Source organism: Manacus candei, unplaced genomic scaffold (genome assembly GCF_025592945.1).
Source record: "Manacus candei isolate 608988 ecotype Guabito, Panama unplaced genomic scaffold, ASM2559294v1 h1tg000088l, whole genome shotgun sequence".
Classification (NCBI taxonomy): Eukaryota; Metazoa; Chordata; class Aves; order Passeriformes; family Pipridae; genus Manacus; species Manacus candei.
Window position 1 is genome coordinate 560,487 of NW_026138136.1, and position 23,705 is coordinate 584,191.

The window sequence follows — 23,705 nt, forward strand, 5'->3', positions numbered from 1 at the left end:
TTCAGGTTATTTTGAGGTTCTTGATAGTGACATTGCCAACACGTCACTGCTGCATCTTGACAAGAGGACAGGGAAAACACGGGTTGCAATACAGTGTACAGACTCAGCAAAATATCACTTGTGGGGAAGGGCAAAACCACCTTATGGTGGAAAAAAGGAGCAAGCGTTGCATAGCAAGACCCTTGTATTCTACTTTTCCCTGTCATGGTTTGCAGACAAATCTAGTGCCTAAGATGAGAGACTTCAATACCTATGGTGTCCTGAATTGGCTTAGTTAAGTGACTGGTGACTGTTGAAGGCTCAGAGTAATCCAGGATGTTTTGGTACTTTCTGAAGATAACAAAGGATCTGAAGTGTGTTACAACAAACTTCCGAGTACATTTTTACAAGCAAAGTTACAACCTTATTGATACACGGGCTATCAGAGTTGAAGAAAAATTTGGTGCATCAACTACTGAGCCAGGAGGCTGGGGGACAGGAAGAGGTTTGTAGGGATTGGTGAGGAAGGAGACAATCCCTGAGCATGCTGGGCATCCTGATCATCCAGCCCTCCACTGAAGGGCACAGAGCAGAGCTCCTCAAGCTTGTGGCAACCAAGCCAGAAAGTCAACCTAGTATAGCAGCACAGAGCCACTCTGTGCACAGGCAGGCACATCTGTCTGCTCCATGGCGTTATGGGGGCTCATGGGAGATCAGTGCAGCAACTCTTCTGAGTTGGACTGGATGGATCTACAGGGAAATACATGCCCTAGGAATGTAAATCCTCTACTCGCCAGGCTCAGTATAGTGAGACGACACTGGAGGTGATGAAAGGAGCAGCCAATAAATGATGGGACACAGGGATGGAAGGAGCAGAGAGAGGAAAAAGGGTTCTTTGGTGTTTATTGTTACTTGGGCTGTTGAGCCACACAGGCTCCATTTCATAGTAGTCTCCATTATGCAAGGATGGGAAGAAGGATCACAGGACCTTGTCTCTAGACTTTGATTCAGTTCTTGTCTCAATTGCAGCATTCCTCTGTGTCCACATTTATGTTTACATCAGCAAAAGCTTGGTACATAGTTCAGTGAAGTGTCATGGAGCCCTCCAACAGGATTCTGACCAGGCACTTGGACATATGGGCACCCCATACTGGGCTATGTCACATAAACATCAACATTTTCTACACAGGTCGTGTAATCTGCCCTGTATTTTAATTACCTATTATAAAAAGAAAACAGTATTTATTTGTTGGAAGAAGCTTGCGAGGACCAAACTCCTTAATTACTACATAAGCACACATGTATATATAAATTAATGAATATACCTAAATATTCAGCACTCTACAATTACAGTACATCACATAAGCAGCCCTGCTTTTGTGGAGCCCAGGGCAAGGTTACTTCAGGAGCCATAGTATTGACTGGAAAAGAGGGAACAGTAAATGATACTTGGATTTGGTTTACTTTAGTGTTATTCCTCTAAATGAGTTTGGACTTTGAGGCCACTTGGTTTTGAAAAGCCAGGGGTAATGGGTGAGGCTTACTTTGCTGGAAGGTCAATTGCAAGGCAATTTCCAGGTGCAAGCAGGTCTGTTCATCTTCAGTCAACAAAATCAAGCCCAGCAGAAGTGGATGCATTAAGGCAAACAATGTTAATGGAGTCAAAATGTCCACATAGGTGCAGTGCATGGGTGTGATATAAATAGGACACACTTCGGTTTAGAAGGGACTAAAGCAACCAGTGGGGAATTCTTTAAACATTAGTTACAACCTGCCTATGCTATTGCTTTAAATTTACTGTCACCAGTCCAAAAACTATTGTTTGCAGGAAAGCAAATAAATCCAACAAAGCTGCACTGTTCTGCACATCCGTATACACAATCTTTCCTTTCAGTCTAGCAGTCTACCTAATGTAGTGTGAATGCCTAATGTGTAGAAAGTTGGGCTTGTGACTCACCTAACTAGAAACATGCAAAATAAAGACAAAAAGGGAAGATTGAGCAGGAAGTAGCAAGATACAACAAAGAGGCAGAAGACAACCAATTTCAGCTTTTTATGTTTTTTTCCTTTTTCCCCTCAGAAGTGTAGTAAAGTAACCATTGTGTACTTATCTCGCTTAGCAGAAAAGACAAAAAAATTGAGCAAAGTGAAATTTGTAGATGCCATACACCTGCATATAGGAACACAACCACCACTTGAAATTAATTTCAAAAGAAATGAGGGTGAGATTTTGCATGTTTACTGTAGCTTCCATAGCAACTTTCTGTCCCATTTCATCATTTTGCATGGAATTTTTCAGAAAGCATGGTCACAGCTATTAATGATATCTCTGTTGGCCTCTCACATCCCCATGGCTCTCAGTCCACATTAATCTAAAAAGCTGATCCACACAGTTGTCCTCTCCCAGACCAGTGCTTATGTTTCAGGTTCCTCACCTATTCAGCTGCTTTTACTTCAGCTGACTCATACATGCTACACCTCTGTGATTAAAAGCAATAGCACAACCACCTACGAATTATTTCTTTAGAACAAAACTATTTCAAAGACAACATATTAAAAAAGTAATAGAGCAGCTTAGATGTTTAGGTATTTCTGCCTGGACCAGAGAAAGCTGAGCATCCTTACATTTTCTTTATAAAGTACCTTGTTTTGTCATCCCCTGTCCCTAAGCCATTTCTGATAAATGTGTCTTTTCCTACCCTTCCTTTCTCCACTGTTCCCAAAGGATTTTTATGTATGCATATATTCTTTTCACCTCCAAATTAACAGCCTTGTAAAACAAAACTGTGTTTCCATAAAGACAATTTATAAGGCACTCAAAGCTGATAATTGGGCCTGTTATCTTTCAAAAGAAGTTGTTGTTGTTTTCCCTGAGGTAAGTTACTCTGTGGTTTCCATGCTTGTCTTCACACAATCCTTTGTGGATTTAGATCAATACAGGCTTGCAGAAAACTCTGATAATACAATACACAATATTTTCACTGTATGCTTCCCCAGTGCTTTTGTTTGGCAGATCATGTCCTTGATTCTTATTTTTGTTTGAGGGTGTTTTATAGGATGTGAGAAAAAAGTACCAAAAACTGCTTCCATGTAGGAACATGAGAATGAAAATAGGTCACCAGGAATCATGCTTTGTCGTGTCACTTAATACTTTTCCTAAATGCAACAAACTGCTTTTTAGAGGCAGTTTCTTTTTCCCTTTTTAAAACAAACAAACAAACAAACAAACAAACAAACAAACACCTTTTTTTCCCCTATTGCTTCTGGGCAATATTTTTCCTAATGTAAGTGTGGACAGAAACTTTATTCCAGTTTCTAAGTTCCACTGGTCCATTTGCAGTACGTTTTGCCATCTGCTCTTCCACCAACACAGAGCAGTGCCGGGAGTCCTGGTGCCAGGGGCTCCTCAAAATCTAGGGTGCCAGGAGTGGCAGGAGCTCCCCATGGGGGTCTGTGAGGGCAGAGCCTGGCAGCCAGGGCCCATCCCACTCCCAGCCAGGAGCCAGGTATCTGGGGGGCACCAGGGCAGCCCCAGCTCCAGGCACCTCCCTGGGTACAGGTTAATGCTGGGCCAGGCCAGGCATCAGTCTGTAAATCTCCAGCTCAGCACGGCCCATGGCCAGACCAGGGTTGTGGCAGAACTGGAGCTGCAGCTCAGATGAGCCAAGCACTGGCAGCCCAGCCAAAAGCAGCTCCCATGGGCTGTGGAAGCCCTTGGCTGCTGCCTCCCTGCTGGCTGCCCCTGAGCCTCTCCCCAGTGTCCCAGTGGGACAGGGCAGCCCCTTGTTGCTCCATCCATGGCTGGTCCCTAACCCAGGAAGCCAAACCTACAGGGGAGGGGATGCCCTCAGGCCTTTACAGCCACTATGGATAACAGTTCTCCTCCTCCTTATGCATTAATCCAGCATTAACACCAGTCTGAAAACATTCAAGGTCAGGTTGGATGGAGCTCTGAGCAACCTGACCTAACTGAAGATGTCTCAGCTCCTTGCAGGGGCATCAGACATTTAAAAGTCTCTTTAAAGGTCTCTTCCAGCCTAAACCGTCCTGTGATTCTATGATTCTACAAAGCATACTTGCAACCGTGCCTTTCCTCAGTCTTTTCTATAGGTTACTTAAACCAAATTCATATGCTCAGAGACCCTTAGTTTCCCTGAGCATTTGAGCAGCCCCTCAGAGATCTGCTGTAGTAGTTTCAGCTCATCATTCCTGTGTGACTGGAGCTGTGCCTTTGACATGGGACAACACTCACCACAGCCTCATGCAAGGTTCTCACCCAGCAAGGCACCACCAGCTGAGTTACCAAATTATGTAGTTCTCTCCTACGGTAGACCTCCTGTGACCAGCTGATATACCCCTCTCTTTCTCACTCATTTCCACCTCATGAGCTCCCAGATACCTAATTTTTTCCTGGTTTTATTTCTGTGATCCTCAGGGTCATTGAGTTGTTCCTTCCCTGTCCTGACTCCATCTCCCAGCTTTATACCCTCAGCAAATTTCATCAGCACATTTCCTAGCATCTGTGGCACTGGGAAGCACACTGCCCAATAGGTTTGACTGAGAGGTGAACCTCCCTCAGTAATTCAAGTTACAACTACTTTTACTACAGCCAAGGGCCAACCACCATTTTACATTTATTTCAAGAATGTCTGTAAAGCAGTATGAGTTACCGAATTATTACATCCATGCATAGTTAACAGCTATATGTATCAGAGCTATTCCACTACTCACAAACAGCAGCAGCTTCAGCAGTTCCTGTCTTAAAAGGGCTGGCTTTATTTAGGGCAGGCACAAGGTAACAGCAAGCATTATCTGATTTTTTACCTTTTTGCATGTAGAATTACTTTATTCCTGTCTGCCGCTGTTAGGAGCTGAGAGAACTCTTCATTAGATGACCTTACTTCACTTTCACAACTTACTGTTCACACTGCACTTCCCTTATCCAACTGAGGATACTAAACTGGGAGGAGCTGTTGGCTCCCATGAAGGCAGGGAGGCCCTGAAGAGAGACCTTGACAAATTAAGAGGGATGGGCAATCACCAACCTTATGAAATTTGACAAGGGAAAGTGCTGGATTCTGCACCTGGGATGGGGCAACCCTGGATGTACGTACAGACTGGGGAATGAGATGCTGGAAAGCAGTGTCACAGAAATGGACCTGAGGGTCCTGGTTGATGGTAAGTTAAATATGAGTCAGCAGTGCCCTGGCAGCCAGGAGGGCCAACCATGTCCTGGGGGGCATCAGGCAAAGCATCGCCAGCTGATCGAGGGAGGGGATTGTCCTGCTCTGCTCTGCACTGGGGCGGCCTCACCTTGAATATTGTGTGCCTATTGTATTGGATATGGTGTGTTTTGGGCACCACAATATACCAAAGACATTAAGCTGTTAGAGAGCGTCCAAAGGAGGGCAACAAAGATGGTGAAGGGTCTAGAGGTGCAGTGGTGCTTCCCACCCCACCCATAGGCTGCACATGAAGCCACATGTGGAGTGGCTGAGGTCACTTGGTCTGTTCAGCCTGGAGAAAAGGAGACTGAGGGGAGATCTCATTGCAGTCTACAACATCCTCACGAGGGGAAGAGGAGGAGCAGGAACTGATCTGTTCTCTGTGGTGACCAGTGACAGGACCCATGGGAATGGCCTGAAGTTGTGTCAGTGGAGATTCAGGTTGGATATTAGGAAAAGGTTTTTCACCCAGAGGGTAGTTGGGCACTGGAACAGCCTCTCCAGGAAAGTGTTCACAGCACCAAGCCTGACAGAGTTCAAGAAGCATTTGGACAATGCACTCAGGTGTGACTCTTGGGGATGGCCCTGTGCAGGGCCAGGAGTTGGACTAGATGATCCTTGTGGGTTCCTTTCAACCCAGGATATTCTATAACTAATTCTATAATTAGAATTCTATTCTATTCTACAGAATAGAAAAAATAGAATTCTATTCTATTCTATAACTAATTCTATTTTATGGGCCGAGCTAAACTATATCTAAATCTACTTAAATCTGTTTAACCTACCTAACCAACAAATGTAGGAAGAGCATAAGTATACTCCTATCCTCGGCTGGGATAATTCAGTTGTCCAGACAGACTCTGCTCAAGACCCCCCCAAATTTCTCCCATACTATATTCGCCTATATATGATATTCCCGCTTATTATCCCCCGTAATATTTCTCGTGTTTCTCTCTCTCACATCCTGACCCATCCCGTTTCACTGCTGAGTGGTAAGTTCATTAACACCTCGGGCGCTAACGACGCCCCCTCACAGCACCGACGACCCCCGCCCACCGTCCCACAGGAGCCGCCCGCCCCGCTCCGCTACAAGCCCCGCCCCCGGGGACCTCCTTGCCCGCGGATTGGTCGCTGCAGCGCGCGGCGCGGGGCGGGGCCGTGCGGGGTATTTAACGCGCAGTGGTGGCGGCGACCGGAGCCATTCGCAGGGGAAGCCGGGACGGTGTGGGAACAGTGAGTGGCGGGGCGGGAGCGGCCGGGCCCCTTCCCCGTGTGCCGCGGCGGGCGAGGCTGGCCCGGCCTGGCGGAGAGGCGCCGGGAATGCCGGCTGCGCGGCGTGCCCGGCTGGCCGGGCCTTGCCTTGCCTTGTATCCCGCGGTAGGAAGCGTCTGCTCGGCCTCCGGGCGCGGCGGCGCTGTGGCTGCCCCGGGAGGGAAGCTGTCCTTCGGAGGGTGCTGCTGCTGGCCCCCCGTCACCTCCCCCACGCTCGCTGTCCCTCCCCGTGAGACTCCCCCGCGCAGTCCTTAGGAAGCCCACGGCGGGCTTCCCTCCCTTCCGCCCCGAGCCCTTGTGCTGCAAAATCCTATAAAATAGCAAATTTAGCCTTTAAGTCAAACCTCCCGCAGAGCAGGGCACGGGGCTGTGTGCCGCTCCTGGCAGTGGCTTTGGGGGGCGGCGAGCGCCCGGCGATGGCTACGGACCGCTCCTAACTTGGTTCGCTGCTCTCTTCTGGGGCACTAACGATGCCTGTGGATAAGAAGGGCCAGGTTGTTTCCGTGCACTGATAATCTCTTAGGTTAGTTTATTTCAAAGTGCCACTGTTGTATAGTCCTGTGAAAAGGTAAGAGAGTGGAGTCTCTTCTGCGTAGGTAGGAAGGGTTCAGTACTCCAGTCTGAAGGACTTACAGGAAGTTCTAGCCCTGGTTTTGCAGAGGGAAGAGGAAGTAACATCCAGCCTTTTGCTGTGCACTAAGCAGCATTTGCTTTTCCAAGTTCAGAGCTTTCTGGAGCAGGCTTTTTTGCAGCTCTGCAGTGTGACGAGTGATTCAATGCCCCTCTGGTTTTTAAGACTATTTAGCTATGTTTAAGGTGATATTTAAAGTAGTCTCCACCTTAGTAAATAGTTCAGATCTTGTTTGTGTTGGACAGGATATCAGCCTCCCTCTAATTTGCTGTCTGTAATTTTGTGTCTGTGCTGTGAAGCGAGAGTCCTGATGTTGCTATAGGAACCGGTTGAGTGAAGGGGAGAGTCAGATGCACTGGACTGATGCCTGTGTACTGGTTTCTCTGAAGAGCTCCAGTTGAATCCTGCCTGAGCTCTAACTGCATGTGAGGATGGTGGTTTCATTATGGAAGCCCAGCTTCACTGAGAAGCATTCCTTTAACTTAGTTATGTCCATATAATCCTTCTGAAGGTGTTTAGTTTTCACCTTTCCTGGCTATTAAAGAGGAAGCTTGACCTGTCTGGTGGTTTAGAGTTGTTCTAATTGGTGTTTAAAAGTCATTATCCAAATTTAAACTTGATGGATGCTTTAAATTAAATAGAAACTCTCTCCGGTGAGGGAAAGGATTTTTGTATGTCAAACACCAGTATCTCTGTAAGTACAACCCTGCTTGAAAGAAAATGTGTGCGTCTTAAATTTGGGGTGGTGCATGTATTGCAGTATATTGTGTGGGAAACCTGCAGCTTAAAAGTATTAGTTTCAGCTATACAGAGTAGTCAGCTGTTCAAGAAATCCTAAGACAAGCAGTCAGATGCTTTAACAACTATCATACTTGTCTTGTGACTACTGTGTAGAAGTAGAAGAAAGGCTTAAAGGATCTGGTGTAAAGCTGACTCAGCAACATACTGAGTCACAGTGACTGGTGCTGCTGAAAGTGCTTGTTCAGTGTATTACAAGAAAAACTGGAGTTTTTCTCCTAGTCCAGGCGCTTGGATTTCAGAGGCATATTTCAGGAAGCCTCCTTCTCTGGAGATATTCAAAAGCCTCCTGGACACAATCCTGAGTAATGTGCTATAGGGGACCCTTCTGGAGCAGGGAGCTTAGACCAGATGACCTCCAGTGGTCCCTTCCAACCTTACCCATTCTGTGATTTGTAAAGCTCATGATTTTCCTGTCTCAGGGGAGATGCTGTATCTTTTTTGAACTTGAGATCTGAGTTTCAGCTTGTTGGTTTTGTTGCTTGAATGAACAGTATATCTTTTCAATATTGATTTCAGACTGGGAAGGAAGACAGAAAACTGAGAAGGGGAAAGGTCTTGGGTTCTCTCGTGAAGTTCAGCTGAAACTAAAACAAAAGAAGGAAGTGGTAGCATTGAAGTAGTCAGTGACCATTTGCTCATGGCCTGCTGGGGCTGGCTTCTGTTCCTATGGCTTCACTCTGACCTTTCTTGGGAAGTCTGAGTGGCAGGTTGGGACTTTAAAGCAGAAGAAAGCACAGTTCTTAAGCTGCCTGCTTTTAAGTGCCCTTGTAGAACATTAAGTGTGGTGCTTTCTTGCATCTAGCTCCTAGCATTCAAACCTGTGGCACACTAGTAATTGAACTCATAATGAAATCTACTCTTTGAAGTTGCATTTCATTTGAGTAACATTTTGCCTGTAATTTTGCAGTGAAATGAAGTGTATGATTTAATTGAAGTATCTCTACAGACAGATATACTATATCAGGTATACTATACTATATATACAGTCTCTATATAAGCTTGCTCAGTTTAACTTCAAAAGTTATTTTGAGGGGAGAGGCAGAAAAAGTGGTGTTGAAATTTAAATATGCTTTTGTCACTGGGTGATTTCAAGGAAGGGAGGGGCCTCAAGTTTTATGTTATTACACTTTGGTGTGTAGCATTAGCAGTTGAAAGGTGAAAGTCTTGTGTGGCTGCTTGATTACTGACTGTTGCTTCTTAAACCTGTGAAGGCTGAATTATTTTTCTGACACAGGATCTTCAGCAACACTTCTAGTCAGAAAATGTCCACTCTTAAAACTGTCTTTAAATACATTGATGAACACCAGGACCTCTATGTTCAGGTAAGTTTTCTTTGAGTTTTGTCTTGCAGCATGGGCAGCTATGGGATATTAAAAGTTAGATGGTCATCTTCAAGCTTATTGTTGCACCTGTATAATATACCCAATAAGAGAGAGTAATCTGAAGTGATTGGAGAGAGGGGAGAGCAAGCAGCAGGTGAAACTGATTTGAGTCAAGCTAGAAAACTGTTCTTTAAGTTTAGGCATAGGTTCTGTTCCAAAACATAAATGTCCATGTTAGATTTATTAGGAAATGATCTATTACTGTATAGTGCAAACAGTGACTTATTTAAAGGTATGAGAAGTTTGATACTGGCTCCTGAATGCAGAGCTAGGTTTGTAGTCTCTTTTCTTTTGAAATGGGAGATGAAAGCTCTGAATGAGGCTGGAATAAACCTTTCTTGTATGAAACCATTTATGTTGGGGTACAGAGGCAGATGTTACCCTCTCCAAAGAGATACTTTGCTGCTTGACCTGCTATTTAGTTGCAGCTTGTATTGCAGTGCTGTTTACCTGTGAAGGAATCAGTGGTACAGCACCGTGAACTCAGGCAAGAACTATGCCAAGTGTTCAGCTTGATTTCTGCCAGTTGCTCTTGCTGGTCTCACACAGGGAGAAAAAGCTCAAGTGTCCTTTCTGAGAGGCCTGAAAGACATCAGCTGGTTCTGGATACTTAAAGAACAGCAACCAAAAAAGCACAGTATGCACAAGCTTTCATACTCTTAACCTTACCTTACATATCTGTAGAGTTTGTGCTGTACTGCAGGGGCAGAGTGAGGTTTTGAGTGTAATATTAGCAGTTAGAGTACTTCTTTGAGCAGAGGACAGAGTGGATTTATCTCAATTAAAGCTTAACTTAAAACAGTGTTTGTTGAATCACAAGGTGTTGTGTTTGTATAGTGCCTGTCATGTGTAGTAAAACCTGTAGCTCTTCCATGTTTCTGTAGCGCCTGGCTGAGTGGGTGGCGATCCAGAGCGTGTCAGCATGGCCGGAGAAGAGGGGTGAAATCAAACGCATGATGGAGGTTGCTGCGAGGGATATTGAGCGACTGGGAGGCACAACCCAACTTATGGATATTGGGAAACAAAAGGTACGTGAACATCTCCATGTCAGCTTAGTGGAAAAAGTCCACTTGGAAGACAAGATGTTTTGCACAAGAAGGTGCTGATTTCTTATGTTCCCAGTAAGAAAGGCACTTAGTCTCCATAAAGTATAATTTAAAATGCTGTTTATTAGAGTTACCACTATAAAGAAAGAGGACAGTATAGATACTCATGTCCCTGCAGCATCTAGCAGGCATCCAACCAGCACGCAGCATGCTGTTTAGATCCCATTCATGGGAATGTGATACCATTCTGTTTTTTCAAGCTGTCTGATTCCACTGCCAGACAAAAGGGATATTCACATGAAAACTTCTTGATGCACTTTTAGATAAAGTCAAGGACATGCAGGCAGTGTAATCACCAGTGCCAAGTGGGAACTGCCTTCAGGTTACCATCAAGTGGCTCAGTTTAACCTGCAGTCCAGGGATACGCACAGCACAATACAGGTGGGAAAGCAAAACTATGTTCTATGTGCAGCATAGCCTAGCACAGGCTTTGGTGTACTCAGATTAACTATGTGGATTGCTAATTTTTTATGTCTGGTAATCTTCTGCTCAGGATCACCACGCAAGGGTCTTGTGGGTAGTGGCCTAAAAAGTCAGAACCTGCTGGGGTGTGGTGTGTTTCCTGCCACACAGTCTGAGCTTTCTGTTAAAAACCTTTCTTTACAGTGAACTTTGGGATCCAGATCAGTTAAACATGTTGTATTAAATTTTGGACTGTATTAAATGTGTTTTAAATACTTTTCTGAATGAACAGAACACCTGCAAACAAAAGTGCTAGTCATTTTTAACGACAGGCTGGTGTTGATCCTTAGGCTCATAGAGTGTAAAGATACTGTCTGAGGTTTCAATAAGTCTTCCAAAAGACCTTTGGGCTCTTTTAAAGTGTTACATTTGTCACTAGATTGCATTGTTCCCTTACCAGATACAAAAGTATCGTTAAAAGAATGAGTTCCCTCCTTGTTTTTAGCTATCTGGACTGCTTTTTTGCCCAAGAAATGTATGTGCTTATGAGAATGATGATAATAATAATCTTGTCCTCAGGAACCATCCACTTGATATACTGCTCCTTTGAAGTGCCTAGTCACTATATGCCAGAGAATAAGACCCATACCAAAATTATTAGACGAGCATTTGGATAGTGGCATTAAAAATCCTGTTGTGCTGGAATGTTTGCTAGTTTTAGAAGATTATCACTGTAGTTGGTGGGAAAGAATGCTGAGTGAAATCTGCACGTATTGAGACCTTCTGAGCAGTTCTTGCCTTTGCCAACTGGATTACACTTGTTTGTAGGACTGCAGGTTCCAGCAAGGAAACAGCTGACTTCGTGTGCCCTCTTGGGAGAGAATCTGTAGGATAATTCTAGCTCTGCTGCTACATACAGCCTAAAATCCCCTCAAAAGTGTTTCAGTTAATTCAGAGACAAAGTTGTTCCTTTCATCACTAACTTTTTGGTAGCTTATTTTAAAGTTTTATGCATAACATTATTATTTAGAAAACTTTAATCCAGCTGCAAAAGTTAACTCCAGTGTTTGGTTTTATATTAAGTATAGACAGAGCTAGTCAGTGTATTAGGTACATTCCTGCTATATCTATGAAGGACAATGTAAAGCAACTGGTGAACTTACCTGATCAAAGTTTACTGCTGCACAGCAGTTTGTTCTGTGTACTGATTACTGTAAATTCTTGCAGTAGTTCTTTAATCATATAGAGCTGCAGCTGGCCAAGGACCATGTAGCCTGTTGATAAAAAACCTGGAGTTTGGAGCCCATATAAGCAAAAAGTGCAAGCTGATCTTGATCTGCTGAACAGTGTGTAGGAGTATGTGTTCACCAAAAGGGAAATACATGCTGACTGAGAATAGCATGTGATAATTGCTTATGGGGTATTCCAAAGAACTAAGCCAAGTTCAACTCTTGAACTCTTGAACCGAGTTCATCAGCACTACTCTGCCCTTAGCTTAACAGCATAGGCTTGTATAGAGAAATACAGCTGTTATGCTGATCTTATTTGGGTGTAGGCACGTTACACTCAGAGATACCACTGTCAGGAAATTTTTGTCTAGGGAGCTATACTGTAGACAGGACGAAAGTGCAGTGATAAGCAACACAGAATGCAGTATTGAATGGAGTTTATCGCTTATGCTGAGGTCAGCATTAGACATGGCAGTTTGGTGTGCAGTCAGCTTGCTCTGCTAAAGGCTGATGTAGGATTGGTAGTTTAAAGCTAACAGTTCTGAGTGGCTTGGAACATTCTCATTGTTACTGAGACTTGTTGGAAAGCTAACTGGCACGATACCTCCTCTGGCACCCTGCTTCTGGCAATCAGTTAAAGTAGCTTAGTTGTTTTTTTTAGCTGTCTGTCCCCTTAGTGTCATAACCTCCACAGTATTAAAATAATTCATTTATCTGATAAAAACATGTTTCTCTGACATTCCACATTTGAATAAAACTTCTTCCCTCCTATTTCTAGCTGCCTGATGGATCAAAGATCCCTCTACCACCAGTTGTTCTGGGAACGCTTGGCACAGATCCACGCAAAAAGACAGTGTGTGTATATGGTCACCTGGATGTTCAGCCAGCAGTACTAGAGGATGGCTGGGATAGTAAGCCCTTCACACTGGTAGAAAGAGACGGTAAGAGCAGTGGATTTCACTGTGAGCACTTCTGTGGTATTCCCCAATTGTTCCAAAGTTGTGCTATTGATTGAAAGGGAGGAGAGTAAGAACAGGTATGAGTGTTTATTTAATACTGTTGAGATGAAAATATGCAGGAGGGAGAATGGTAAAAAAGTAGAACTGCAAAATCTCAGCTGGTCTCAGGGCTTGTTTCCTTTTCTGATAGTCTAGGATGTACTTGCATGTTATCTTCCTTGTAGCTACAGCACAGTCTTAACTGCTGCTTTCCATGGTAACAGTTTGTTGCCAGAAAGCTTTTTAGAACTAGATTCTTGTGCTGTTCACAACTTGCAGCCTGTAAGGTCATGTCAAGACTACAGGGATTTTGAACCATTAGCCGGGAAAAATACTCAACACAACTTCTTTATGCCTGGAGACAGGAGTGTCACAGCAGTCTCCCTGGATTGCCTTGCGTTTGCAAACTGTGCTGCCATGAGTACTGCAGAAGCTGTGTTTTGCAGAGCTGGTGCCCAGACAACTGTCCCTCTCCTCTAAATGGGAATGAAGAAATGGTGCAGTAACTCCTGTCGAAACAGCATTGCCAGTAGCCAAGATGACTAAAACTCTTTTCTATTTAAAGCTGGTGCTACCAACAGCCTCTTCCTTGTTCCACATTCTCAGTGTTAGTGTCAAAGGTCATATGAATAGAAGGACATTAACCACTTGTCTTGCATAAGTGTAATGATTGCCAGAAAAAGGAGTATCTGTGGTAACCAGTATTTCTACTTGGGCCCTTGGTCATAGGCAGCAGAGTCCAAGTTACTAAGTTGGATTCTCTCATCTGATAGCAAGACCTAGATTTACCTTGGGCTGTGGCTTGTCTCTGTGCAGCCTAGGAGTGCAAGAGGCATTTTCACCAATGGCTCTTTACCTTGCAAGCTGTCTGTCCTGTTCTGTCACTGTGGTTACACCTGGTGCTTAGGGGTTGTAGCTGCAGCTCTGAGTTGCAATGATATCTGCCTCTGTGATCCCATGTGCTACATTTTCTGGAAATTCCCTGGAGCCTGTAAAACTTGCCTTTGACTAAAGTCTTTTCTAAGGAGATCCAGTTTTGTCTGGAGAATCCGGTGAACTGATTTGTCACTAGCTACTGAATTCTTACTCTTCAAACAGTTATTGAATTGTAGCTAATACTGGATAGGTTTCTGTTAAAAGGAGGGAGCTCGTTTCTTACACTTACTACTATGTTTGTAGAAAATTGTATTATTGTGAATGATAAGGCAGTTACATCTTTTCCAGACTTATATTCAATTCCTGTCCGGGGAAAAGCTGGGGGGAAAAAGGTGAGGTAGCTCTGAAAGTGGGAGAACTATAGCAGTCCCACTTGCAAGAGTGTATGAAGCAGGATGCAAAATTGCTACTTCAGAAGAATCAGAAATGAAAGTTTTTATATAAGCAGGGATAAAAAGACTATCCAAAAAGATGTTTCCTCCTGTAGGCAAGAGGTGAATCTTCATGCTAATTTTTTTCCACCCTGGTTAATTTTTATCTTGTTTCTACAGGAAAGTTGTATGGGAGAGGATCAACAGATGACAAAGGTCCAGTGCTTGCCTGGCTGAATGCCTTGGAGGCTTATCAACAAACTAACCAGGTCTGTGCCCAAAACATATTCTACTTTTCTACATACAACTGATTCTAGCAATAAATGTTATCTGAGCCACAAACGCTTGTGAGGGAAGCCTGCTTATTTGGCTGATCAGAGGAATGATGCAGTAGTCCTGTAAATTCACTTATGTACTAGTAGGGCGGAGTTGACTTGCTGACAAGTTGGTCTGTTAGTTGCTTGGTTTGCACTTTAAACAATTTTCCTTTAATGAAATGTGTTGGAAGGAAAATGTATATGCAAGCATGTGGAGCATGATGAATAATCAAATGTGATCACTATCATGTAAGGATGTCAAATTAGCTTGACCTTTATCAAAACTTAATGTCTCACTGCCACTGAGCTCTAAGGGGTTAACTTAGTAGCACTGACCTGCAAGCTTTGCTGTTTCCGTTCAAGAAAATGTGCAATTGGAAATAGCTCAGGGTGTCTGCCTTATCTTGCCAGACAAGTTCCTATTACTTGTGAGAAGAATGACTAGTTCTCTATTCCTGTCTAGGTATATAGAATATGGTAGTCTGAATAGACAGGGTAGCTCTAATGCTCCTACAGTGGCATGCAATTTCTGTGGTTAATATTAGTTTTCCTAGCCTGGGGGCTTACCTTTGGCAGCAGATTTCTGCTGTGTTCCCACAGTTAAGGGGCTTGGGAATGAGTTGTTCTAGAGCTCAGTTAAAACTTTTTGAAGAGTTTTTGAATTGCATCAGATGAAGGGTGGTATAAGTGTCCTCAATGTAAGTGCAGTCCAAACTTTATAATAGTTTGTGCATAATTAACAAATTCCACTGTCATGGATCTAGTTTCCCCATGTCTATTTTTTTTTTTTGCTTTGAGCATGACAAATGAAAATTACTGATTGCTGAAGTAGTACAGCATTTTCATACTTAGTCTGTTCTTGTTTTTCATTTCAAAGGACTTACCAGTAAATATTAAGTTCTGCCTAGAGGGTATGGAAGAATCAGGATCTGAAGGCCTTGATGAACTGATTTTTGCTCAACGAAATACTTTCTTCAAAGATGTGGATTATGTGTGCATTTCTGACAACTACTGGCTAGGCAAGAAGAAGCCTTGTATCACTTATGGCTTGAGGGGCATCTGCTACTACTTCATAGAGGTAAGTGCTGAGATACACTACAAAACCAGTATTATTAAACTGAATTTTCTACCGGAGAAGAGTGGTAGCTCAAACTTTTTCATGCCAACAACTTTTCTTCAGAGAAGGTGAAACTGACTGCTTAAGTAAAATGGTTTCTCCTAATTGTCTGAATAATTTTATTTCATTACCCTATCTGATGCTTGTGTGGTAGGGATAGCTTTCAGATGTATGAAGGAGGAGAAGCCAGCAACCTTCTCTGGAGGGTTGTTTCAGGGTGATCCTTGACTGCAGGAAGAGATATCACCACTCAAGTCCCCAAGGTTGGGACAGTCAGTACTAAAGGCATGTATTCCAGAGCAATACAAAGCAGATCTGTTTTAATGTACTACAACTGAGTGGTCTGGTTTCAAAACTAGACGCATTCTCAAAATACATGCAGGAAAAAGCTAGGGTAAATGTCTTTGGTGTATTTGACAGTATCTTCATGCTAAAATTAACCTGAATCTTAATTCACTTCAATCAGGTGGAATGTTGTGACAGAGACCTTCACTCTGGTGTGTATGGTGGTTCAGTACATGAGGCCATGACAGATCTCATTGCTCTAATGGGTAAGAAAAAGCAGGTTTCACTAAATGCATTTAAAATGAGAATAAGAACCATTAAAACATGAGTGAGTTTGCAGTGGGGAAGTTGGTAAGGGCTGCTTACACTAGAAAAGCAATGGCCAATGAAATGGAGCTTGCCAGGTATGCAAAGATAGTGCCTGAGATACAGAAATATGGTGAAGGTCTCGCCAAAAGGTTGTCTATCTACTCTAGCTTCCTCTAAAATCTTACTGCAAATTTACATGTTAATTAAATCAGCTGCCTTCTCAAACTCTGCTATGGATGTGGTATTGAACTCCTTTGGACTCAGCCAACCAAAGGTAACAGTAGAAGTAAATACAGTAGAATGTAACAGTAGAATTAATACAAGTAGCATGCAAGTGCATATTTTGGATAGCTGCAAATTCTGTAAGTGCCTTCCATGCTCAGTGGTGCATGCTCTGGGAGATGGAGGTCTGAATTTCATTACATTTATGAAGCTTTCAGAAGGCCAAGACTTGTGTTTCCCAAGGAAAGCGTTCCCAGCAATGACACCTTGTATATTCTGGTTTGAATACTGACACTAGGTGTTTCTCGTTTACAGGTTGTCTTGTAGACAAGAAAGGGAAAATCCTCATCCCAGGTGTTAATGAAGCAGTGGCGCCTGTTACTGATGAGGAGCTGGAATCATATGACCAGATTGATTTTGACCTGACAGAATATGCAAAAGATGTAGGAGCAACAAGACTCCTGCATGATACAAAGGTATGCTGCACTCCTTCCTTCCTACCTTGCTTAGGTCAAGCTGTCTATGTTAACTTGATCTTCTGTAGATATATTTGTAGTTACCAAGTAATTCAGAAGGCAGAGGTTCATCTGATGTCTTTAAAATGGTGAGAATGCCTTGAAAATAGTTTTGCCTACTGTGTGGTCGACTGCATGCTTAACACTTTGCTGAGGTATGGCTAGTGTTAGGTGCTTGAAAATTTAGTCTAGGTTATCCCATGTTTAAGGCAAGCAGCCTGGGCAACTTTAAATTTGCTCCTTAGTCTGTGTATAAGTAGCATTTCAAACTTGTACAAAAATTTCTTTATCTAATGCTGTTCTCTTAATGCTAGATAAGAATGTTAGCAATTTTTCAGAGGTCAGATAGCACATTTACACAAAACATCTGATTTCCTACATCTGTAGGAAGTTCAATGTATTATCAGAAATAAAGTAGTTGCTTAGAGATGATTGCTCATTAGGTGAAAAAACAGCTTCAAATCTAGTTGTGGTGAATTTAAGGCTGACATACTGAACATCCTTCTAGACTGGCAAGCAAGGACTGTTTCACAGTCATGAACTCGGCAGCTACCCAAATCTTTGAACAGGCTCAAGGTCAGTAAACTCATGTCTGAAGTTAAATCTTTGTCCTGGGAGCTTTCCAAATGAATGCTTTTAACAGCATTGAATCTCGCAAGGTACAGGTATTACATACTAATTTTAAAACCCTAGATGTAAATACATTTCCTGTCATAAAAAGCAGACACAGATGTTGTAAAAGGCAAGTTTACATGTGCAGGTCTGTATTCTGTCCTAGTACTGTCAGGAGGAGACTTCAAACTCAACTCAAATAGGTATAAGTAACAATTTATATCCTCAACCTTGTCTTTACACGCTCAGGTTTATATTAACTGGGAGCACACAGGCTTCCTTGTTTAGCCTTGTCCTATAAAGTAATGGATGAATTATAGCTTGTATATAAGGAGGAGCTGGCAAGATGCTCTTTGTGATACTGAACTGAGGCTGTTCAGTCTTGGCTAAACTGAAATCCTAGCTAAGGGAGTTCTAAGCTGCACACAAGAAGGGTTTTAAGGCCAAGGAGAGGTATGGGAGGGAGGTGAGAAACGTGTAACTTCCAGATGAGAAACAATGTGCTTGAGAGATTTGAACTGTGACAGTTACATTTGCTTTGAGAGAAGAATAGGGGCAGGTTGTACCTGGAACAAACCAAACTGTTCACATAAAGGCCACCAAATTCCTAAGTCTCCTGAATTTCTGCAGTGAGGTTCAGGCTTGAGACACTGTAGCTGTGTCTGTAGAGGACAACTCAACAGCTGTGTTGAATTCAGGGTCCAATGTACTCAACAGCTGTGTCCAAGGCAACAAGGAGGAAATGCAGGAAGTGTACCTGGAGGGCAATAATGGTCAATTGAATCAACCTGGAGATCAGGCATTTAAATACAACTGATGATAAAAAGAAAAGCACACCGTATGCCTCAGTCTGAGCAGTGGTGAGGCTTTTAGAAAATACATGAACTTCAGCACGTGTGTCTTGGTGATGAAGGCACCTGCCTTCACCTACACACTGCTTGAGCACCTTATAAATGTCCTGGTCAGAAGCAGATTGATCATGTCCTGTAAGTTCCGTAGAACTACGAGAAAGGTGAACTAGAGCTGTTGAATCTGTTACGGTGCTGAGAATCCAGCTGGTATATCAAAATGTGTGCTTACTGGGAGTAACAGCTTCTGAGTGGTCTTCAATGAGCTGCATTTCTCCATGGGGGAAAGCACTGTTTCTTGCAAATTCTTAATTAGATTGAAGAAATCAATACTTCAGGGAATGCTGTCAAACTTCACGTAACCTTGCATCTTTCTCTTTGCTTCTGCAGAGAGATATCCTTATGCATAGGTGGAGGTACCCTTCATTGTCTCTCCACGGAATTGAAGGAGCCTTCTCAGCCTCTGGAGCCAAGACTGTGGTTCCTAGGAAAGTGATTGGCAAGTTCTCAATCAGGCTTGTGCCAAACATGACTCCTGAAGAAGTCACAAAGCATGTACGTTGACATGGATTGCTGGTATCAAAACAACTGTCTCTAACCTTCTCCTGTTCCCCATGCCTGGGGGAAGAATTTTTCTGTTTTCTAAAGCAGTTCTGTTTGCTTACTTTGCTACTGTCTTCCCTGTTCTGCACCTCAACACAAGATAATTCAGGGATTCATTTTGTGGTGCCACACTGGACTGTTGTCGTCTGACTACCCAATTGCTCTAAACCCAAAGAAGGGGCTTAGGAGTAAATGCTAATGTAATTGTAGGGCACTTGGACTGCCAGAAATGCATGTTCAAAAGCATAAGTATTTGACATACTGGCTAAGTGTTCTACACTATACTGTTAATTTGCCTGAAGGATATATTCTGACTTCAGAACAGAGAATCATAGGAATAATGAAATAAGAGTAATAGGAAAAGTATTGCTGGACTGTTGTAGTGACCTGCAAGTCCCTAAGATGCTTTTAGAATATGGACTTTACTAGTGTTCCTACAAATGCTAACAGTAGATAAGATTGTTCAATCTTTCTTATAGGTTGAAGACTACTTGAACAAAAAGTTTGCGGAGCTGCAGAGTCCCAACAAATTCAAAGTGTACTTAGGCCATGGTGGAAAACCCTGGGTGTCAGACTTCAACCATCCCCACTACATGGCTGGTAGGAGGGCCGTGAAGACAGGTCAGTGGGTTTTTCACTTGGTGTTGGTAAGATTAAAAAGCTCTTGTTCTGTTGCTGTTAATGTCAGAACGACCAAAGTGACACGAAAAAAAAAAGTTCCAGCAAAGTTTATTCCTAGGAAAAAGACAGCACCCCAGGGCTGCTGCACAGCCCCTTAAGTACAGTTTTTGAACACACATAATGCACACGGATAGGACAGTTCAAACTCTCACACCAGAATTCTTACAGCTAATAGGTGTATTTTCTAAACTCTACTTTCTCATAACAACTTTGCTCTTTCTCAAAACAGCCCATTTCTTTCCCACAACAGTCCCGAGCACCTGCTCTTATTTTTTTCTTATGTTGATGTTTTTCCCAACCACTCTCGTTCAAAACAGGTCTCTGTTCTCATGAGACAGTGCTCCTGTTCTCATGAGACAGTGTTCTCTGTTCCCACGGGACAGCTTCTTCAGGATGCATCAGTATGTTGTCAGGATCAGGGCCTCCATTTTCAGTCCTCTCTTTTCAGTCCGTCTCAGGGGTATACTTTGATCTGGTCAACATCTATTGCTTCGTCAGTATGTGCCAAGGTGATGACAGACCTGCTGTCAACTGTGACATTGTTCCACCACCTCAAGAAACACTGAAGAGGTCATTTTTGCTGAATATTTAGTGTTCTGCACTTATTTAATAACTTTGGCTCATTAAATAATGAAGTGTGTCATGTGCAAACTGAAGTTTGAGGTAGAGGAAGGAAAGAAACTGGGTATTCAATTCATTCATTATTGTTCTGGAACAAGTCTGTTGGTGTGTTGTTGCTTTTGCATGTGAGGTTGTTAGTTCAGATCACCTGCTTAGCCAAATTCCTTGAAACTTAGTCATTCTAGCGCCCATCTTAATTGGTTTTGGTAGGGCAGCTAGAGCAAATCTAACTTCTGTTGGAGTATAGACAGGCTTTCAGATGAAGATGAAGTCCTGGTGTGTAAGTGTTTGAACTGAACTCTGAAAGTAACAATACTCCAGTGCTACATCTGCTGGGGGAAGCTCCATGGTTCTGTGGCCTGTGCAGTCTGGCTGATTTGGCCAGCACCTAGTGCTGGTACTTGATGGCTTAAGTAAGGATTTGTTAGAAAAACAAATATAACTCCAAACTGACTAGAATATCACTTCTCTAGTTTTTGGAGTTGAACCAGACCTGACAAGGGAGGGAGGAAGCATTCCTGTTACCCTTACTTTTCAAGAAGCAACAGGCAAGAATGTCATGCTGCTTCCTGTTGGAGCTGCAGATGATGGTGCCCACTCTCAAAATGAGAAGCTAAATAGGTAAGAGTTTTTATCCCTGTGCCAAGGTGAGTTTACTGGGGGCATGTATTATGGAAAACACTAAGAATTGAACTCTTGCTTTTCTTTAATGCTCTGGAAGGCAAAGTGCCATTTCTCCCTAGCAGAGAATGACTGGGTAACTAATCTGTAGTGGGATCTCGATCTCTTTACTGTTTCTGGCTTTATACACTTGAAACCAGAAGCAGGTTTTATACTTTGGTCTCTAAGCTTGGCTACCCACTACTCAGAGTGGTGTTTCTGTCTTACCAGGGGAGATGCAGGAAGCTTGGGAGTAGTGCCTGTTGCCTGCAGTGTTTGTCATGTGCATAGGACTGATGTGTGGGCTTTGCAAAATCCACATGTGCTAGAAATACAGCTCAGCTAAGACAATGCTAATGGAAGCTGTCTTCTTTCCAGGTACAACTACATCCAGGGGGTGAAGATGCTTGGTGCATATCTCTATGAGGTTTCCCAGCTGAAGGACTAAATTAGACACCTTACCTTATGGTTTATGGATCAGAAGTGTGAATTTTCTTACAAAATGTCATCAGTCACCAAACTTACATGGCTCCCCTTTTCCACAAACACTCTACCACCACTGCTTTGGTGGAGGAGAGGGAAACATGCAGTTCCATTTGACGAACATGTATACCAAAAATACTTCTTTAAATGCTTACTTTAAATTACAAGACTATTCCTTGTCTGGTCAGCAGTCCTGAGCTGCATCTGGGTCTCCTCTGTATCACTTCAGTTTGCTATATTCATCTACTTTTCCTATAAAGGAAGAGGAATGGTTTGTTCTCAACAGTTTAAGCAACCATAGCAGTTGTAGAACTGCCAGCTAAATTTAAGGTTCTTGTTCCTGGGTATGTCCTGGAAGTAAGTAGTCAGTGACAGATAATGGGGCTACACTGGAATGTGTTCAAACCTGTCTTTGCTAACTGAGTGATTTGGAAGAGCACTTTGTCTCTTGCAGTTTGTCTCTGCCTGTCTGCAGCTTTCAATTGACAGTGAATCAGGGTATAACAAATTTCACTGTGGTAACAACTGCTGGCCGTTTTTGTAAAGCTGCCTTTGTATTACCAAAATAGGATAATAAATAATCATGCTATAGTTTGGCTCTTGGTCTCTCTAAAGATTAAATAATGACTTGGGAGGGGAAAGCAGCTTACAGAACTTGGGGGGGATACTTCTGTGACTATAGAGGCAGATGAGCAACATGGCTGCACGGACCTGGGAATATCCTGGGAATCCAAGTGTTTATTCCTAGGCTCTGGCTCTATTTACAGCTTGTTGACTTGAAGCAGATGTTGCAAAATTCTGTTCTCCTGAGAGAAAGCAAGCTCAAAATGTTTAATTTTGGTTCTGTAAGACAGATCATCACACTGTAGCACAGCTGATGATCCTGGAAGGGAGTGGGTGGGATTTGTGATCTCTCCCTGCTTATGCCTAATTGTTGCAACTACTAAGGTACAACTTCAAGCTGTCTTCTGGATACATTAAACTCCAACACCTGTTATTATGTCAAAAGACCAAACCCTCTTAAATGTGTGTTAATCTAAACTAGATTGGGATCACTGTTTCTGAATTACCTGACCAGCACTAGCAACCTAAACTAGGTAAGTATTTCAAATGATGATGCTTTGCTCTGAGAGTATGGTGCATTCTATATCCTGACATAGGTGAACAGCATGTCATGCTTTCCTCCCTTGAGGGGCAGAAGGCAGGAGAGTCTTCTCTGCCTGGTTTTCACTGTTGCTTGATCTGGAGACTTAATAGTGTTGGGATAGGGAGTCTTCTGGTCTCCTTGAAGCTTCTAAAGTGTCTCTGTCTAATTTTGTTCTTTTTGGTTTGTCACTGGAGTTAATGGCTGGAGATAATCTGGTACCATTAAACTCTGCAGATGCAGCTGGGGTACAGTCAGACCCGTGTCATATGCCTCCATCAGTACTTGTGAGCACCAGGCACCTGCACAACACTGAGAGTTGGCTGCTGGGTTCTCACCTGTCAGTGACAGTGGAACTACTCTGCTAAAACATGCAGGATGCACATAGGACAAGACTGGCATACCAGCATATTTGAAGGTCATCTGTATGCTGAGATCAGGGTAACTAGTCCTAGCAGTCAATGTATCTTCCTTGGTTACTGAGTTGGCACCTTAGACTTCTCTAAATGGGGCAATGGTTACATAAAAAGATGATTCCCTCACTGTTGGTGGTTTTATGTTGCTTGTTTTCTATTCACCAACCTGAAAAGCATCAAAACTTAAGAAAATCTGGATCCTGGACTGAGGTAATACTTGTTTCTCATGATGTAAAGAAAAAGCTGTTTGGGCAGGAGGAAAGCTGTTAGTGTTTATGCATTATATTCTGTATTATGTTCAGAAAGTGTATCTAGTAGTCCTATTGCATTTGTAACAGTTTTTTTGAGAATCAGTTAATTGGCTGAGGAGTCTGTAGAAAAGCCTGAGAAACAGATAGTGTTGAAAGTAAAGCAGAAATATTTTGTCATGGGGCGAGTACCAGAACGCTGTGAAAAGGAGATTAAAATGGGACTTTGGCCTAAGCAAAATGCAGGGGTCTATTTAAGCACACAAGAGTAAGCTGCTAAAATACTGAGTAC

The 23,705-nt window shown here is 43.0% G+C and overlaps 1 protein-coding gene across 2 annotated transcripts; it reads left to right on the forward strand.

Annotated features, from left to right (window-relative positions):
• The first annotated feature begins 6,372 nt into the window (after positions 1–6,372).
• CNDP2 (carnosine dipeptidase 2) lies at positions 6,373–22,991 on the forward strand. Of its 2 annotated transcripts, XM_051812760.1 has the most exons (13): positions 6,421–6,437; positions 8,816–8,872; positions 9,143–9,230; positions 10,175–10,318; positions 12,806–12,968; positions 14,513–14,601; positions 15,527–15,727; positions 16,233–16,317; positions 16,898–17,058; positions 18,948–19,112; positions 19,640–19,781; positions 20,936–21,083; positions 21,501–22,991. In XM_051812760.1, exons 3-13 carry the CDS (start codon positions 9,171–9,173, stop codon positions 21,568–21,570), a joined length of 1,428 nt encoding a protein of 475 aa, XP_051668720.1. In that variant the 5' UTR covers positions 6,421–6,437; positions 8,816–8,872; positions 9,143–9,170; the 3' UTR covers positions 21,571–22,991. The 2 variants fall into 2 exon arrangements, with proteins under 2 accessions (XP_051668719.1, XP_051668720.1); XM_051812759.1 differs by lacking the exon at positions 8,816–8,872 and having other exon boundaries at positions 6,373–6,437.
• The last annotated feature ends 714 nt before the right edge of the window (positions 22,992–23,705 follow it).

Excerpts from the sequence above, each read along its gene's own strand:
- CNDP2 (XM_051812759.1), top strand. The coding sequence starts at position 9,171 with ATGTCCACTCTTAAAACTGTCTTTAAATACATTGATGAACACCAGGAC. Across the intron at positions 12,969-14,512 it reads CACACTGGTAGAAAGAGACG|GAAAGTTGTATGGGAGAGGA; the intron begins GTAAGAGCAGTG and ends TTGTTTCTACAG. Across the intron at positions 19,782-20,935 it reads TAGGAGGGCCGTGAAGACAG|TTTTTGGAGTTGAACCAGAC; the intron begins GTCAGTGGGTTT and ends TCACTTCTCTAG.